Below are 20,366 nucleotides of genomic sequence, written 5' to 3' on the forward strand. Positions count from 1 at the left end.
TTCACATGCGCTTGAACAGTCCTTTTCAACAGCAAGAACCGGCTCCTTCTTCCCCATGTAGTGGAAGCCATTAAAATTTTTAATTTTACCAGATGATATTGCACAATCATATTGCGCCTTAATGCTGGAAGAAATAGACCACATGCACGAAATCCTTCCCACCGTTATTCAAAAGTCCCTTCCCTTGAGATTCAGAAATGGCATGACGTAAGAGGGCGGTGCTCAATGCCGTGGAAACTTTGCTTTCTTTGGAGCACAGACGACTCCCCTCATGTATGCTTTTTTTAAAAATCTAATTGGGCATAGGTCTTTCGTTTATGGTAAAGGGTACCAGTCGGTAGTAGCAGGCTGGCAAATTTGCCAATTCCGGATGGAAACGGATATTTCTCTGTTGTTCCCCGTAATCTTTTTCCTTTTCTGTCGCTCGTTTCTTTTTCTTTTCTTTATATTTTAAAACGGGGTATTTTCATTTTTAATCCCAAAGAGCAAAGTTCCCCTTATCCTCACAATATCACTGCTCAGTTATAATTATTAGGTCTTAACCTCAATTCTACCAAAGGCCCCACAAAACATCAGTTGTGAACCCAAGTCTTTTGTTAGAAGCCAAATAATCATCACTGCACATAAAGTTTGCACGACACTCTTGACAGGTACAATCAAATCCCTTCCCATTCGCGTTATGCCTACCGTGTAATGTCATAATGACACTTGTGTGGTGTCATTTCGTACATCATGAGCGATATATCTATTATCACTCATGACCCACAAGCGTCGGGGCACTGGCGTAGGCGGCCAGCAGTTTCCGTGTGAAAATTTACGCGTTTCGCACGGTGCTTTTTGAGGAAGTGCCAATTCAACTTGAAACCAGGGTTGGTTCCAAGGTGCGTTTTTCACACCCTGTCGGTTTACGCTTAAATACAGAACAAAAACTTAGACTCGGGCATCCAAACTTTAGCTTTGAGAAACAGCCAACTTTGTGACGGCACACTGTTCCAAGCACATATCGGTACCTACAGAATTCAGAAAGAAAAACTTATCTTTTGAGCGAGACCTAGCCCAAGACTTACAGAATGGCAAATGTTGGGCAGTTTGTTCTGGAGTTAGTGGCGGTGCTGCTGGCATTCGTAATACAGGTATTACAGTATTACAGGTTTATGAAGGGGACTTTGAAGACACTGTGTTTCTCACCAAGACTAAGAAAGAGCTCAAACTTAAACTGATCCTAAAAGACATCACACTGCTCAAGCAGGGGAACTGGCCCATCGACATCGACGACCTCTGGCCAATGGGAGAAGAGGATGAGGACCAGGGGTCAGAGGACAACCAATCAGAAGCCACCACACTTGAGCCAACGACTATCACCTAGACCGTCACCGAAGGAGCCATAAAACAAGGGAGCCACGAGCGAAGCCACGACAGCATCGGGGAAGCCTACCACTAACGAACTGTCGACTGCCAGCGAGGTTGCCACCGAGGCGCCAACAACAGATGCCGGGCTTGCAACGACGGAAAACGCTACTGCTTCCGAGGGACCACGGGCCGGAGAGGCAGCTACTGATGTGGGAATGAGCACAGAGCAGGCGGAGGTGACCGTGTCTTCTATGGCTCCAGACCGCGGTGACGAACCTAAACACAAGAAGCACTGGCTGCACGAAGCGGCTGGAAAGATCCTCAAGTTGTTCACGTGGCTACCTAAACATATCATTAAAAAGAAACTTCATACTTTCCACTAATCAATGTCTCGCCATCTTCTTGACCCAAACGAGGCAGACGAATTAATTATTCCCACCATCCTAAACATAGCCTAGGCCTATCGTGTTACACTACTTCTGTCAGTTTTACTTCTTTTAAATTAATGTACGTTAATGCTATCAAAGTGATCTTGACATTTTCTAAAATCATTTTAATTTCTGTTTCAATTACCAGAAAGCTAATTTATTGGACAATTTCGATTAAATGCTTGCACCTGACAAAGTATAAAAACACTTAAAAATAATTAAAATATGAAACATTTATTTAAAAAGGGAGTGTTGTTCAGTAGAAACTAAAATTGTATATTAAGACCAAAGTTCATTTACTTTTGACTGATTCGAGAACGCCTCACAAATGATAATTGCAACAATGTTGCTTAGCTCGTGGCTAAGGCCAGCTACAAACGACGACTTTCTGCTGTCTAATACAAATTTTGGGTCATTAGGCACGGCGGAAGTTTGACGTTTTGAAGCGGGCCTAACTTCAACCAGCGACAGCTGTGTCAACCCACATTGGTCGAGTTTTCCTGGTACCTGACCGTATTGTGGCGGAATCCTCCCCTAGACTCGCCAGCGTCGTCCACCTGGGGCAGGCGACTTCCTTCGGGCGAACCTGGGAAGGGGACGTACCCTGAGTAGGGCCTCGGCCGTCCTACGAGCGGTCTAATAAGAAGGCAAGGGGAGCAGACTCGTTGCGGGGAAGTCTACCACCAGGCACCGGGGCACACTCTCATGCGCTCACACGCACACCACACACGAACAAAGGGGTTGGATACAACCAACTAACGGATCAAGCCAAAGGACTCTGGGACAGACCGATGTACTTATTATTAGACACGTAGGTGCTCCCTAATTAGGTGTCAGTTCTGCTTCTGGGCAACGAACAACTCAACAATGACCAACAGGGCAGATTCCTCCTTCTTGCCTCCACTTTAGGGTTCCACTCACCCTGGTACACGGCTCAGCTCGGCTTCACTCGGTGCAAACCTAGTCACCAGAGCACAAACGCGGAGGTTGGGCGCAAGAGGAGCAGGAAAGTACGGCGCAGCGTCGACAGGCGTGCAGCCCGAGAGAGCGCTGCGACAGAAGGGGCAGATCGCGCGCAAGCCACGCGCTTATATACCCGCGCCGGGTACCAACGCCCAACACAATAAGTGTGCGCAACACGACGAGCTTGAGCATGAGTACCAGCGTCCATAAACTTCCGTAATGGTTACAACTGTCCAATAATTAACTGTCCCGCAACAGTATTTTAGGCATAGGTTACCAGTCAAAAATGGACGTGTTGAAAAATTGGCCAACACTGTCAATGGTGTATTCGATTGCCTTGTGCGAGTTTCCTCAACTGAAATTTTGGACTTTACTTTCCTTTGAAATATCCCCTCCAGATCTACGAATTAGGGAGAAAATGAATATTTGGGCAATAAAGTTAGATCCAGCTTAAAAAATATGACAATCATCAAAATTATTCGCATCCAGATTTGAGTCAAGTCGTTATCCGAGGGGTGTTTTTGTGGTTCGACCTCCTTAACATTAACCCTCAATTCTTCCAGCCCACTCTGAAGAGACGGAGAAATCAAAATAAAGACAAGGAACAGTACAAAACAAAAGCAAAGGCCACTCCGATGTGAATTTAATGGAACGCAAAAGCAAAACTGTCTTAAAATGACGAAAAACGTCGCATGCGAATAGCGCCACCTACTGTCCGACGGTTTCCAAGTCCACCGGACACATATTTGCCTTTATAATCACTGGCAAGCATACAAAACTTCCAGCCAATGAATGACGCGAAACAGAACGATCTCAACCATGCAAAGCCCAAATTTAACCACAATCAAAGTTCTGATTTGAAGTTTGAATGTTATCCGCTTATTGCTCTTAGTTCACATTCGTACATTTGTTTCATCGATTGGATTTTAGGCAACAAAGAACAAATAGGCCTTTTGCGAGTTAAATTGGAATGAAATCTGGTACACAGAGTTCTTTAAAATCAGATAACAATAACATGACAATTGGAATTCTTCATACTGAAGCCACTGTTGCTATACCTCGTGATTCGGGGGCAAACTTTCCCTTAGTTACATAACAGACGCCTTATAACAATACACTGTTCTCAATAGGTAAGGGCACAAAGGAACCAGTCTATTCCAGAGATGGTGGTCGCTATGCAAAAGCTTGCCCCGAATCACGAGGTATGGCAACAGTGTCTTTAGTCTGGGGAATTCAAATTATGTGTATGTACAATCAGATAACTAAGTGTACCAGATTTTATTCAAATTTAACTCGTAAATGGCTTATCGAAGTGTACCTCGAAAACTGCGTGCACTCCACTACTGTCACATCGTTAGAAACTCAAGTACTTTTTTGTCACATGGAATAATTCTATATAAAACTATTTTCATACACAGCAGCACAAAAGTTGATTCAAACAGGTGACAGAACTCATGATATGAGGTACACAGCACGTTTTTACTACCTTAGACCCTTCCTACTTTTAACCACAAAGGTACACATCACACAGAATTGTTGACATTTGCTGTACACGTTTATTTCATTGTCTCGGTAATAACATCCGCAGCAAGCAAGGTTGAAACAACTTTTTTTAAAACTGACAACATCTCATTGCCTTAATTTAAGATATTTTCATAACATCGCTAGGCAAACTAATTAATGAGAGGAGGCCAGAACTGGGGAATCTAACGGTTATCCTTGCGAATCAAGTCATAAAATGAGAGAAGTAACTTTACCCTGTAGCATGTTCCTTGGAGAAAAACGAGTTTAATTTCAAATACGCATAAACCTGGGAATAACGCTCAACACATCTTTTCCTGATGCAAACACTGATTACATAAACTTTCATCATTTTCGTTCTAATGTAATGAGAAATTATTGTTTGTGAGAAATGCAACAGAAAATAATGTGAATCGCTTTTATGCTTTCTAAAACGTAAAGCCCGAACAATTCCCCGACATTTTTTTCATCAGTTGACAAACAGATCGATTCACTATGGCCAAGTTTGCCATTCTGGACAAGGAAAACATCAGTCAGAAAACTGGTTCTGTGACAAACCTGACAAATTTAGGCTCAGTACGAAGGGATTAATTTCAGGAATTGATGGGATCGGCATTAAGCTCAGAAATGGACATGGGGGGCCACGGTAGATGTTTTGGTCAACAAAGCTCTGGCAACATTTCATGCTGGGGCTTTTTTTTAACAGAACAATAGAGGCAGAGTTTTGCCAAGATTCCAGTAAATTGTCGGGTCAAACAAAACGGTGTAGAGGAACCACAGAAGTTTTTACCAAATCAAAAAACTGGAAGCATTCATGTTGAGCACTGTATCCAGAGACGTAAGCACACTTTGTAAGTGAGGTGATCTAACTTTGTACTGTTTTGGATCAGTAAACAAATGAGGACCTAAGTTTTGGCCATGGTGATTACAGGGTGAGTGGGGCTGATGAGAAGTTGTGCAGGCAAAGACCAGAAAACACGACAACAGGAAAGGAAAAAAACAAGATCCTTGGAAGAAAATGGAAGGATTATTATCAAAGCACCAATTATATCTGATATTGAACCAAAATGACTTTACACTGAAAAAGGAAGATGTTGAACATTTTGCTGGTTCTTAAACAAAATATTAATTAGACGCTTGTGGATGTTTTTGGATGCATGCTGCACATATAGCTGTGATGGTAAAACTTCAAAGATCTTCAAATTCTGAATTAAATCTCAGACAAAAATGGGGCAAGAATTTCTTACTGTTGAATTGTTAAGACCAGACCTTTTTCCCCACAGAAATGTATTTCAGTGTCTGTTCCATTAAAAAAACACATGAAATAAATAAAAACCTAAATGCCATGTTGCAAAAGGTGTTCTTTTGATTTCTCTATTTTGGAAAAAAAGCCACGTTTTGACCTGGGAATTTATGAAATTGCCAAGCAAATGTCCTCGGATAAACACTATCCAGCAAAAACTCTAATCCATAGCCACAATTTTACGAACAGTTCACTGTAAAGTTTTTACAGCAAGAACCAATTTTGTGACCAAAGAACACAAACAATTACTACCATAAATATACCTCAATAGGGTGACTTTTGTTTTTTACTTTAACGTTGTTTAGAAGACAACAAGTTGTGTTAACCTGGTGAGAGGGACCTCTCTGAATCTCATCACCTGACACTAGAAACGAGCCATGTGACGCAGCTTCCAACCAACTGATTGGCTGTTTGTTAAGTCACATGACGAGCACTTTGGTAGCTGATTGGCTAAAGGCGTGTGAGCTGCTGCCAGAGGCTTGCAGGCACAATACTCTCAATCTTCTCCAGCAGGAAGCTGAAAGGAGCCGACAGTGAAGACAGGAACTGCGAACAAAAACAGCCGCACAAATAATTATTTAAAAATGAAAATTATTTCCAAGCTGTTCCGTTAAATCGTGTTTCCTTGTAAAATGACCACCCTTGAGGATAATGCAAAATACTGGCCTTTCTGGTGTGTCAAATGCTATATTGTCGGACAATGCGGGCGATCCACTATCAAGTGTGCCACCAGGAGGTGACAACAGAAAGGCCATTTTTTGAAGAGTGCATTGTGGGAAATGGTTGACAAATGGTACTCCTGGCTGCGTATGGGGAACTTGGCATTATTTCCAATGTTTGTTTGTTAGGGAAAATAAATCATTAAGCTTATTTCAAGTAGCAGCGTTAAGTAATCCTTTCTACTTTCTATTGCGTAGAATGTGCCAATCTATCAAACGTTTCCCCAAACTGTCAACTGACACATGCTCAAATGGAAGGACAGGCAGTAAAGCTTTGATCCACCGTAAACCTGAAACATGGCATCTCCATGGCAACATCTTGGTGGAGCAGTGCATTGTGAATCCTTTCTATTTAACTCCTGAGAGAAAAACTGGAACTAGCTCAAATTAGTTTTTGCTTCACTTTATGTTACAAGGGATGAGACATTTGGAGCCAAGCAAAACAGAACGCTGTGTAGCTTTTAGTGCAAGTTCACTCCAAAAGGACAGCAATGACAAGCCAGTAGCAGAAACCTCGCAAAGAGCTCAGTGCCATCACTGTCAATTAACCAAGATTTGTAACAATTTATTTAGTTGGTCGATTTTTGTACAGCTAAAGTGGTCCACCTCCACCTTGTAAGGTTCCAGGAGCAACCCTCAGCAACTGTGAATGGTAGCCATCTTGCAGGGCAGCTCTTTTGTTCCACAGGGAAACCTCCTTTGTGCATACCCCGTGCAACAAAGGCACTGTCCTGCAAGATGGCAGCCATGCAAACCCTCTATAGTTTGACTTACCGCTTTAGCGATAACTCCCATCGGTTCAGGAAACTGGTGAGTTAGCAGGGCCAGCAGAGCGGTGAACGTGCAGAGGCCGGCTGTGAACAGGATGAAGAAGGGGAGTTCTTTCTTTGGGTAGACTGACACCTCGTGGAAGGCTGGTGGGGAACATGGAATATGGAGGGAAAAAAAAGATGGAAAGTCAATTGTTGGCTGTGAAGCCAATAAGATTCACATGTATTCTGGTACTATCCAAGTTTCACAGTACCAGTCTAAATCGACCCCAGATTTCTCACCAAAAAATGTCTTTGGAATACTCAAAACTTGATAAATTGTGGCAGAGAACTGCTTATATACAAAACTTAGGTTCTGAAGGATTACAAAGAATAAAGTGGTTGACATTCAGAAAGATGGATGTCAAAATCATCAAGGTTTTTACATTTTAGAACTTGCTATCAATTTTTCATGCACTTGTTGTAACCTGTTAGCTGTAATTCAAGAACATTCTAAAGAACCTGAAATCTATTTTACTAATTCAATTACAGTTCAAAGTTTCTGAGGCTTGTGCACTGCCTAACTACAGGGATCAACTGCTCCAGAAGTGCTATTACAAAATCAGAATTGGTTTCCTTCCACTCCAGCCAGGCTGGGTGTGAATTTCAATAAATTGGATACGCTCAGGGATAACAAGAGACAATTTACAGGGTAGGAGCTCCCTGTCGACGCTTTCCGTGCAGCTGGGGTAAGGGTAGAACAGGTGGCCCTTCTCCAGCGGGCTGGGGATCATCCGGAACGTGCCCTCCCACGTGCAGTGGAGCAGCTGCAGGGCGCCGTCCACCCGCTTCCAGTGGGGGAGGTGGAAGAAGGTGTAGGCGATGGCCTCGCTGTCTCCCCGCTTCAGGATGTGCTCCGGAGGCAGGATGAAGCTCTTGAGCTCCAGCAGATACTGGGAGGAGAAGTGGGCAAGAGTTGCGGGATGACGAGATATCCACCGAACATTCGGTAGAGAAGGTTGGGACAATGACAACAATAAAGTACTATCACTTTTGGGGTCTATTCAAGATTCAAGATTTCTGATGCTTTTAATTTGAATCTGCTTGCAACAAGCCTCCATAATGCAATTTTTATCATTTACAACAACAGAAAATTTTCCCTTCCTTTTCATGAATTTTGTATTCAAATATTCAAATTCGAAAAATAATATTTGAATATTCGACAATCGATCAAATATTCGGTTATGCGGATATTCGGCACAGCCCTAGTGAGGGAAGCACAACCGAACCGATAACCCAACGTGTACGAGGGAACCAAGGATCCTACAAATTCAAATTTCTACACTTGCTTTACCTTTGGTACATGGGGGTTGAACTCCACGGCTCTGTGAATGGCTTCAACGGCATTCATTTCAGCTGTGGTCAGGCCCCGCTTGGAAGCAACCTCAGGAGAAAATCTGCACAGTGGGAACATTTCTTCGGTTGTTACGTGTTGATTTTATGGCGTGTTACGTGTTAATTTTATTTTTATCTTATCCAGTGATCAGATTTTGAACCCATAACTGGGGTGGTGTCACTCTCAGGCGGTACGAGAGGGTGCATTAAATGCCTCATTGACCACTAAGGAATGCCTAAGGTCTAAGAACACGTCAATGAGTGTGGTCCAATCAATCTATCTGCAGAAGAACATAAGGGAGATGTTGGTGGCACTGACAATCGCCAACACTGGCTGTGTGTGTTCCACACATGGCCTGGAAACTCTTTACAAACTCCACAACACTGAAGTCACAGAAACAACGCCCTTAGTTGTCGAGGAAAGAACAGACATTTCCAAAATGTTTTAAAAAGTACATTTTTCAATACAGTTCACCTGAAAGGGACGTCAGAAAGTTTTCGTAACAGAGGAAGAGAGCAAAATTGCAGAAAATTTGTGTCAAAAGAAATATTCATTGCTGCTACCCTTTAAAAACACATACGTCATGGAAGGTCACAGTAACTACGGTAACCACCTATGAGCTAACAGGGCATCTCACAGCTTTGTCAAAGTTTACAGCGGCATGTGCACAGCACATACTGACAGATTCTGAGCTAACTGTGCCAGTACCAAGGGTGAGAATGGAGGACCATGTAATATCCACTTAATAATCAACAGAGGTTGATTACTTATCTTTATGTATATCCAACAGCGCATTCAGCGCCAATTACAGGATGAAGTGATGATTAAGAAAGCAATGAAGAAATGTTCAGTTTTAGAGGTGGGAGGAAAACCTTGGGTAAAAATTCCAGGGAAAACCCACAGAGTCAGGCAGGGACTGAAAAACCCAAGCCGATCTCTGTGAAATACACGGTGCCCCTGTTAGCATCAAATCTTGAGCTCAGCAGCACCATGAAATTGGGCCCTGGACAATTTAGCGAGTACAAACGAAATCCATCCTCGACTCAACTCACTTGTCACAGACCGCCCTGGCCTTGAGCAAGGCGGCCGTGTAGCAGATGGTGGCAGACTTGGGCAAGCTGATGTCATCATACTTGGCCAGCAGTGCCTGCACGTCTGCATAGTACTGCATCTCCAGGAGAGCCTCAATCAGGTTCTCGTGGATTTGGAACATGCTTACGACCGGGAACTCTTTGATAAGCTGAAACAAGAAATCAATCAGACGAAAAAATAAACTACTGGGCATTTGAGTCCGAGTCTGGAGCAACAAGAATGGAACACATGCACAAAATGCTGTATGTAAAGGTGGGGAAAGCCGTTCAATGTTCAAAGCACTCTAAAAATCCACACTCTTAAGGCACACGAGTAGTTTTCTCGAAAATCAAATAAATCCCACAAAATCCACCACCGTGTGGGAAATCAGTGATGGAATTTAATGGATCCGGGAGTGTTCTGGTACTGTAAGAGCTGTATGTTTTGTGTGATCACTGTTTTCACATTTAACTGAACAAGTACAAGTAATCTTTGTGTCAGAAATCAAGTTAACACTGTGAACATTCCAATCACTTCATTAATACTGGAAAGACTGAGGTCTCGGGGCAAGTAGGTTGCATTATTTTTCACAATCAGTTCAAGACGCAGTTCCACTTTTTTTTCGAAAAATCCAATTATGTAAAGTAAGTTGAAATGCATCAACTTACATCACGCATTATCTTGACCGCTTCTTTTGTGCGACCAAGCTTGCGCATACACATTGCAAGACGACGCTTGTTGTAGACTAAGATGTTCAAATCTCTCCCTGAGTAAGATAAAAACAGGTAATTAATTCCAAATTTACTGAAGAAAATCCATGCTGAACAAGAATTTTTATGGAATTTTTCCATTTATTTCTGGAACGATAGGGAAAAGTCAAGTGCCTTGTTGATGGGGAAAGAGATTTTAGTTTTTAGGAAGAAAACTTTCAGGAACAGTGAGTTAAAGTAAAACCTGCCCATTCAGCTGGACAGTGAAAGTTTGCACCGCCAGGAACCAGGGATGCTTCAAGGTGAGACAAGAAACACTACACCATAATGTCTTCATGATGATAACCTTTCAAATTCTTTCCTCATACAAGTGTAGTGTCTCCATGGCAACTGCTATCAATGCAAAGCATTTTCTGTTCATATACACTAACCCTTGACTTTGCATTACTTGCTGACGTGAATGGTTTGGCTGTATGGGGCATGTAAGTAGCATGCCAGAGCAAGTCAACCTTGAGATTTTTTTTTTAAATAACATGTTTAACTGTTCGTACAACGAATTTCCAACACCTGCTTCAAATATTTTTTTCTTTTTAAATAGGGTTTTAAGATTTTGCAAGCAAACAATTTATGGAGAACTAAAGCAAACCCTTTCAGTTCGTTAAAAGATTCTTTTTGGAGAAGGTTGAGCATTGATAGGGAAATCCACGGACTAAATCCAAAATAACTCCCAAACCAAACTACACTGTATGTTCGGGTTTCTCTGTTATCTCTCATGTTATCAATGAAATTCAGAAGATTCGCTCACGGTGTATTTTCTCGTGCGTAGGGCTGTGGTGCTGCAGTTGTTGACTGCGCTTGAAGTTACAGTCAGCTGATTTGAGCGCCTGTCGAAACAGTCGCTCGGCCTCAGCTATTGTCGTGCACTCTTCCTCCGCCAGGAGAATCAAAGCAGCTGCACAACTGGCGAAGAAAATTGAGCGGGATTGATTAAAATGGAATAATTTCAAATACCGATACACGTATGGTGTAGTGTCATAGAGCCAGACGTGTCTCAAGGAGATGTCATTTTATACCATCAGTGTGGGAACAGATCGACAACCAGCCATTCCATCTGCATAAGAACTCAGTAATTGTATGATTTTGGATTTCCACAACTAACAACAGTATAACCGGGTCACACAAAATGGGCCTTAATGCCCTTCTTTTACTAATTTGTACTTCTTGCTAGAAAGAGTAAACTGTAAACATCTTTGTTTAGATGAACTTCTCAGTTTGGTATCCTGATAAAATTGGACACACTATGAGAACAGTTCCCACTTAATCAAAATACTGCACGATTCCTTTCAAGTTCCTCATCTTAAAGTGGTTCTGGTGACTTGAGAGTTTTTGTACTCAGCAAATAAACAAGAAAGAAGAGGCGATTAGCAAACAAGATAATATAGCCAAGATGTTAACAGTGAACAGAAAATGTGGTCTCTTTAAGAAAAATGCTTGATGGTGTGCTGTGCTCCAAACTCTTGCTAGTTTGGATTGACAACTTAGGTATGATGTAAATGTAAAGTCAAACACACGTTATACACGTACATGTGGCATACAGTGACGGCAGATAATGGTCACCTGCCAATGCTTGTATTTTTTCACTACAGGTACATGTACGTACATGTACGTGTACATCTCCAAGTAAAATATGTACTCATCAAAATGCAACACAGTTTCTGTGCACCTGTTTTCCTCTACAGAATACTAAAGTATGCCATAAAAATACTCTTAGAGCCAAAATTAAAACATGCACAGCAGGCTGCTTGGCAATTTGGGGGAGAGCAAACAGTTCACTGTGACTGACAGCCTGCATTAGGCTTGTTAGGCTTTCTGTCTTTCTTTGGTTTTTATTGCATTACAGGTTTGGGGGTTTTATTTGAGTTTTGTCTTACTTCAGTGGCAGCCTGTTCAAAGACTGACAAGTTCACCGTAATTGTTACAAGGAAACTTTGAAAACAAATACCAATACTGATGTTAAACATATCCACATAATGCTAGTGAAACCTAACATGTACATGTACGCACAAATACTGCATGCATGTAATGTACACTTCCTCTGGTGGCCTACATGTACATGTACATGTACATGCAATAAAGTGCTATAACCTACAAGTACAGTAAGTGTAACCTAATCTGACTTCTGACTCCAGAAATCAAAGCGGACAGGTTTAATAAGAACACTGCTGCAAGCAAGCTACCGTTAAGCTTTTCAGAACGTCAGGCTAGAGAATGTGCGTTTTATAGATCTAACACTGCCTTCTCGTCTCGTCGATCATTTATGGTATATTATAATCCGAACGACTGTTGACATTCTCCTCATACTAAGGCAACAGCACCAAATGACCCCCTGGCACAAATCTGCTGCATCCAATTTCTCAAGCAGTACGCCGCGTCTCTCTGCAAGTCTGAACATGAACTCCAATACTACACAGGAATCTGTCCCTCCCTCATCCAGGCTATTTCTAAAGCACCAGTTTAAAATTGTAAAAACTATCCTGTCTTCATAAAATGAATGCGCTGTCTTGTAACACAGATGAAAAGCGAACTTTCCACTGTGAAATGAATTAAAAACACCGAGTGACTCCGAAAGCATTCAATTAAACCTACCACCACCCGATAACCCAATTTCATTTCAATTTCTTGCATCGACAAAAATTTTCCCATCGGGACAAATTTTGGAGGGTAAACAAACCGACCCACACCGTCAGAGGGAAGGGCTGGCATTACAACAAGCAGCTTGCTGGTCACAGACACTTACTCCGGGGATTTCTCCAGGGCTTCGTGGGCTGCTTTGATTCGGTTCTGTGGGTTTCGCTCTCGCCAAGCTCGAAGCATCACTGAAACAAAAAAGGAAAAAAGATGCATGATCGTTTCAAGTGCGCAAGGGTGACCAACCCACTTTGGAATAGCAAATTTTTATGATTTTACTCTAAAACACAACAACCAGGATACCTGTCATGCCTATGCATAATTTATGGATATATTGAGTCTACCGTTCATGTAGTTAACAAAACTGGTGTCAGTATCAAAACTGACGATTCTCAACCAAAATGTTCAAGCCTGCCAGTGATAATTTCTTATTTCATTTTGAGCATTACTCCTCCCGGCCCTTTTTACAACTCAGGATGCCTCTAGGTTTCACAAATTTCACATCATAAATATCCCTCATAAATGATAATAATGCCAGTTCAAACACACACACATACATGTACACTACAGTCCAACGGTCCCACCAGAACCTTCGTACTTTGCCCAGCGGGTCTTCCAGGATTTTTTACTCGGGATTGAGAGGTAGGGCGCAGCCACTTATTACCGGTATACTGCGCATCTTGTAAATGTATGGATCTTTACGCTCCTTGAAGGTTCTTCAAGTACAAACAATGTACACGTACTTGGAGGTTTCTACGCACCGGTGGATGTTGGAGGATTTGGTGAGGTCCTCTAAAAAAAACTTGCAATTTAGGGTTTACCTAAAACAGGATCAAGAAGTACAGTACAACTAGGCCAATGAGCACATGTATGGGTCTAAGTGTACATTCTGTTTGGTTTTCAACAAAACACTATACAGTATTGTTTTCTGCCGTCTGTATTCTGGACAGGTGCATAGATTTTAACATTTCAGAGTACTGCACTGAAACCTGTGACACTGTGATCTTTGTGGGGTACCATTAGCAATACAACATGGATATGATGAAGTCCTCAATGTGCTCTTGGATACACACCCACATGTATGTACAGGTACATGTACACCAGCTCCCGCACCGTCGTTGTGGGGACATACACTTGACATTTCACCTATTTTGTGGGGACCAAAAACGTTGTGGGGACTCAGAAATGCCTACCCACTACTGTGCATAATCATGTGCAAGTACAACGTAATTGGATTTTAAATCACTGCAAATCAAGTGCCTCAGCATACATATGTACATGTAGCCTGATCGACAGCTGTCTCTGTTTCAGCAGTTCAGTGTTTTGAAGCACAGATGTTTTGAGGTTGTAATTTATCAAAAATCACACTCTGTGAGTAATTTTGATGCCTTCCACAGCACTACATTTCTGACATCTCTCTGTGTGATACATGCTCATTTCCATTGTAGCCACAATATTATAAATATAATATGTACAGTGTGTCTCTGATACCAGATAACACCAGATTTTTTCAGGAATTTTATTGGGGGGTACCCTTTTGCTCTATGTTTTCAGTACCAGCAGCTTTTAAATCATATTGGCAATACTTTAATTATAGTTACAGGTACATGTATCTCTTTCCTTTCAGCAAACCTTCTAATGTCTGCCATTCTGTCACACTGTCCCATACATTTGCATTAATTACATATGCATGTAAGCACAATTCAAATTACCACAGGATTTTCAACATGAATCCACCTCATCATATTTCTATGATGCCACGCAGCAATGGTTTTGATCCTAACCAGCTCCATCCTCCAAAATCCTTGGGGGGGGGGGGACTTTTGGATGACTGAAAGGCAAAGAGGTGTGACTGATTGCCAAAAATGCATTGTTTTGAACATGACATTTCTATGATGTCCATACAGCATGCAATCTTGAGTAACTGTCTGATGTTCGGCCATTATTATGTTGGAGTTGGTTTAATGCAGATCACGAGGTACACTGTCACGGCGTCTTGCTAAAAATCATACAGGAAATTCATGCCACACCGGGGAAGAGATCAGGTGAGGAAAAGTAACCCACACAAGGTGCAGCATAGGGGTCGTAACAAAGTGCCAATGCCAATAGGATAATGTGACTTTCCACGGCTATTTACAGCCGACAAGGGATGAATTCTCGACAAGGGAGGAATTCTCTTTCCCAACAGAATCTCAACCCTTTTTTTTTTTTCTTTTTTTTTTCTGGTTTTTGTCCTAAATCCTCCGAAACCCTCTGGGTAGATTTGGAAGAATGGTGTATGAGTGGCCGATTGCGAAGGATGCAGTGTGTCCAGGTTTTGGGTTAGACCTTGTGTTGTTTCTGCTTAGCCATGCACAAATTCATGCCTACATGTGAAGTATACGTGTATAATAAAGTATGTGATTTCCTCCCTACTACTCCAGGAGACCATCTGCACTGCCTCAAGAGGATTTGAAGGATTGAGAAGAGTGCCTGGCACACAGGCTTAGGGGCCAGGGTTAAACCTCTAAAAATCCACAATTTTGTGGTCAAAATCCTTGGTGCTGTTATACACAAATGATCCACAACAGACTGTACTAAGCACTGTAAATTTCTACTGTCTTCGATCTAGCAAAATCCTCTGCAAACTCTTTGTACAGATAGATTCTAGGAATGATTTTGGCAGATTAGCACAAAGCATATGGTAATCGCGCACCATTACACGTAAAGGTTTAGCCCTACTTGTGTACGGTGGAACATGTATGGTATCACAACTTGTCTTTTACCAAATTTTATGAACCTGTTTTTCTATTGGATGAATATGAAAAGGATTTTTATGCACCGGGTACATGTAGAGTACACGAAACTAGTACTCTACATACTGGTCCATTGTACACGTATACACGTAGGTACTGTACAAAAAGTCCATGTGGTACTGTGTGTCCATGCACATACATGTACATGTATATACCAGTGAATGTACATGTACATTGCATTAACTGCTGGTACCCTGTATGGATGTGCTTTTTCCCCATTTGAACCGTACACGTACCGTATTAACGGAGCTCTGGGTTCAAAGTGAATCCAAAAGCAAAACCAAACTCATGAAAAATTGGACACTCCAGCAAATGTTGCGGTGGATGTTTCATGGCGTCGAGCTTCCTTTCACATCCACATTTGCAGGAACTACATGTACATGGACGAGCCTGCATTTCATGCAAGTCTGCTAAATTAAAATTCACATCCGGAACGCCGCTTCTCATGATAACAGTGCACTGGATTGATTATACAGTCTCTAAATTGACAATTTGGGATACATGGATATACATGTGTGCATATATACGGTATGACAAGGCCGATTTCGTTTTACGGCTTGAAGTCTTCCTTAAATGGTTCCTGTCTCAAACGAATGACTAATCAGATAGGGTCCATCAACGTCTACAAATGACGGGTGACGCGAGGTACCGAGCCTTCAGACTGTCTGGTCTGTTAAGATGGTCTATTAAGATGTCACTGTGCCTTCAAACATCAACTAAGCCAACCACTGCCTGCATGACGGTAATTCTATACCCACCAAACATGCTAATGGACTACGGCTGACATTGGCCCTGATTTGTCCGACAAAATAACTCGCTAAAATAAGCGAAGCCTGAGCAACCTTGGCAGCGATTCTGTGCAACTCAGTCATGACACAAAATATTGAAAATAACAGTTTGAAAAATCAGTCCTGAGAGCAGGGTACCAAAGGGATTTAAGGTTTAAGGATGGAAAGGGAGCAACCTTTTGACGGTGATATAAACACGCCCGGAGAAATAAAACGGTTCTGAAAACATGAACATAAACACTTTGCCTGTACTGCACTGGGAGATTAGTAGTTTATCATTTGTCTGAAAGAAATAAAGAAGACAAGGGCATGTTCACTGCAATACTTCCAAGACTCCAAGAACAAGGAAACAAGGAGAGTCTCATAGGAACTTTTACATAGCCACATTTTCAATTAAATGCTTTGTAAATGTGCATAAATACATGTACATTTAGAGTTTTAATGCGCCTTCCAAATACAAGCAGGCCTCGACATTAACCCTAACACTCCTCAGTCCTCCAACAGGTGAAGGATTGAGGAGGGTTAGGGTTAACGGTTGTTCAATTGCCTGGGACAAGTAATTTCTTCTTTCAAGCAAGTAAAAATCAAGGCCAAATTGCCCGATGGACAGGCACCTTTATCTGAATTTTTTTTTCCGTTGCCAAGAATAGCAGTCAGCAAATTTACCTTTGATTTTTTTTTCTCTTCAAAAAAAGCTTACAAAAAGTGGTAAAATACAGCTACGTGGCGTAAAATGACTTTCTGCAACGTTAAATGCATGGATGTACAGTACAAATTCATGTGTATTAAGCAGGGCACCTTTCCACTTGAGGGAAAATGCGTACACAAATAAACTGTAAAATATCCTTGTGTCTGGGTACCAAACCTCATTGGTTATTGCATGCGTGGCGCAGCGGAGCTTTGATGTCCGGAAGCTCGAAGACTGTTTGACAAGTGGCCGTGACATCAATATTAGTAAATTTGCCTGGTACTTGTGTACTTTTTACACCAGGCAAAATCGTCGAGTGGTTGAGAAATAGCAATTGCCCAAACTTGTATGAATGAGGCATCAGAGTCCTGCGCACTCCCTGCATACATGCAATAGTTGAGGGTGATGTATATTCATGTCGTATTGTGGGGTACAATTTCATCAATGGTGATTGGTTGAAGGAACTAACTTACTTTCCCGGGAAGCAATGAGGAACTAAACCAGGGTTTGGGCAAGTAAAATCTTACCTTGGGCAGGTAAATTTTCATTGCTACTTGCCCGATGAACAAGTAGTTACAAAATTAAATGTTAAGACCTGCTTACAAGAGATCTTCTTTGAGTTTTACCAAGGACCGACAATTTGCGATACAGAGGAAACACGTACGGTACATTCCGAGGTGAAAGTTGCAGCAACACTTGAGATCAGCAACGCACTGTGATGAACATTCTCCATCAAAAGAGAAATTAAACATTACGTACCTTCGTCCGCTGGCCTCTTGGAATCCGAATCGCAGGTAAATAACGTCTGGTGATCCTGTGCCGATTGGTTCATATCGTAGTACGTCAGTGGATCTTTCCCTGTGACCCAAGTGTAGCGGTTATATTCCGAACCCCGAAATAAATTCAGGGGATTTCGCCAAGTCTTGCATTCTGGAGGGGGGAGGTGAAATAGAGTAAAAGCTAATCAACTGCTGATGGAAATAAGGGAAGGATGTCCCATCTTCACTCAGTGCTTTTCCATTAAAGGTAAAGTTGTTTACAGGCAGAGTTGTATAACAGACCACTCTCTTTCTGTGTCATAGTCATATTTTTATACCTACACGTACACGTAAGCCAGTAGCTGGTTAAGTACTATTGGCCATGAAAACAAAAGTAAGAGAACAAACCGTAAGCAAGGCTCGAAATTAACGGGCGAAGGTAGCTAAAATGCACCCGTTTGTCTCAGAAAGGCGCCCGTAAATCATAAAGACGGGCGTAAGTGCTTACGCCTGTTTGATTCCGTTATTGTGACGAAAAATACATGAACCTGAACATTTTTACCGTTTGTTTCTACTTTTGTCACGAAAAATACATGAAGTTTTGACTTCACTTCGGATCAGCCTTGTCACGGAACCATAACACAGTACAATTTTTTTACAATGTCACCAAGTGCACGCCGCAGTCTTGCATGCGATGCATGCACACGCATGAACGTACACACGTGTCTGAATTGATATGCCAGGAATTTACACACGATTGTTTGGGAACTGACCGCGACCACAACCTCCTAGACTTGTGTGTAAATTCAAGCCAAACAAGTGGATTTGGCTTAGACTTCAGTTTCACTGGTTCCAGTCATAGTGTGAACATGTGGTTTTGAACACTGCCCCAAAATAGCTGGAACCAGCAAAACCAAAGTCTCAGCTGACTCCAATCGTTTCGAAAATGCTCGATTGCTGCAGTTTAACCCTTTTACGTGTGTGTGCATATGCACATTATAAAGGCCCAGTGCCCGACTGTTGGCATTGCGTCGCTAAGCACAAAAGCAACGGCGAGGACCAGGGTCTTTGCTTTTTTTTCTTGAACAGACATGCATGTCTTTAATATTGTACGGGAGCTACATGTACTTGCTCCCGTAAACTAACAAATTCAGCCGTCTACGGAGCAAGTACTTCTCTGATGATTAGCCCAATTTTGAGCCCTGACTAGTGTTAAAAAATCATACAAGGTTATCGAGACATCAAATTATAAATGTTGCTTGATGTCATGTGAAAATACAGCCCTTTTTTTAACAGTAATGGGGCAAAACTTTTGATGTACATTAATGTGGGAAAAAAACCTGTCACTAAATAAGGGGTGACGTTTCTGCTAACTTTGGCAGCCAGTGCAAAGAGTACATTTAAGCAACATTATGACTGACTGTTGACACTTTTTTATATGTACTGGTAGGCGTTAATTCAAATCAGATTGCACAACTCCGTGCAAACGTTAGGTTTACAATCAAATACAAGGGCAAAAAACCCATTCTCATGTCACAAATCTAGAAAATGGCTGATAAGGCCTGGAATTTTTTATTTATTAGATTACAAAAAAATATGAAATTTTGAAGGGGCGGTGGACAGAAAAAAATATTTAGAAAAAAAAAGAATTCCATTTTTTTCCCCTACACTTAACTTATCTAGGGTCGGAGCCAAAACACCCCATTGAATTTGGCCATATTTGGTGTGAATATGTTTTTCTGTTCAAATTATAAACCAGAATTCAGTCACTGAAAAGATTTCTGCGAACTTCTGAGAAGGGTTGCTTGCGTGGTTGTTGTATTGTACATGTGTACAGCAAAAAATCACCAAAAAAGACAAAACCTAGGCCAGCAAAACTCTAAAAAAAAATGAGTTTTTGTGCACAAATCAATGTACTGGTCACTTGCTCATGAATACGACGGATAGAGCATACATGTACTGTTCGAAACGTTATGTACCATCGGCTCTTTGCAGAAACGCTCAAAGCGATATATCCAGGGCGCTTTCGCAAACTTATCTACATGTAGTTTACGAAAATAACCATCAGCATATTAACCAAAATACTAGCAAAATACCCTTTTAATTGTGTAATAAAAAGGTGCATTTCGAATGTTTGAATCTTTAAAAAAAAATCCACTGCAGAAACCCTCTTATAACCACCAATGGCCGGTAATTTTGTGCAGTATCTTGCAAAATCAATGCTTCCAACATGACTGGGGGCACTACTCACGTCTGACTTTGGTCCACCAATAGACCACTACCATTCCGGCTGCCTCTTACCTGGCGGAGACTGCTGATTGGTATTACCATTCCCGCTGTTGTCGGATCCTCCTAGCCAGGGCGACAGGTGGTTCAAGGAGACCTGCTCGATGAACGACGTGCCATACTTGCGGAAGTACCACCACTCAAAGATCTTGA

The 20,366-nt window shown here is 41.8% G+C and overlaps 1 protein-coding gene across 3 annotated transcripts in view; it reads right to left on the reverse strand.

The window, feature by feature from the left end:
• Positions 1 to 4,274: 4,274 nt before the first annotated feature.
• The window catches only part of LOC110983583 (suppressor of tumorigenicity 7 protein homolog), a 39,466-nt gene continuing 23,374 nt past the window's right edge, over positions 4,275 to 20,366 (reverse strand). For all 3 annotated transcript variants that reach the window (XM_087135712.1, XM_087135713.1, XM_087135714.1), the window contains exons 3-12: positions 20,229 to 20,361; positions 17,929 to 18,099; positions 13,008 to 13,086; positions 11,016 to 11,170; positions 10,169 to 10,266; positions 9,482 to 9,669; positions 8,388 to 8,490; positions 7,743 to 7,986; positions 7,059 to 7,198; positions 4,275 to 6,111 (exon numbers count right to left, since the gene is read on the reverse strand). In XM_087135712.1, the coding sequence (XP_086991838.1) occupies positions 6,016 to 6,111; positions 7,059 to 7,198; positions 7,743 to 7,986; positions 8,388 to 8,490; positions 9,482 to 9,669; positions 10,169 to 10,266; positions 11,016 to 11,170; positions 13,008 to 13,086; positions 17,929 to 18,099; positions 20,229 to 20,361 (1,407 nt within the window). In that variant the 3' untranslated portion in view covers positions 4,275 to 6,015. The remainder of the gene's footprint in view (positions 6,112 to 7,058; positions 7,199 to 7,742; positions 7,987 to 8,387; positions 8,491 to 9,481; positions 9,670 to 10,168; positions 10,267 to 11,015; positions 11,171 to 13,007; positions 13,087 to 17,928; positions 18,100 to 20,228; positions 20,362 to 20,366) is intronic.

Source organism: Acanthaster planci, linkage group LG04 (assembly GCF_054643075.1).
Source record: "Acanthaster planci isolate LZ-2023a linkage group LG04, COTS_SCS, whole genome shotgun sequence".
NCBI classification, from domain to species: domain Eukaryota; kingdom Metazoa; phylum Echinodermata; class Asteroidea; order Valvatida; family Acanthasteridae; genus Acanthaster; species Acanthaster planci.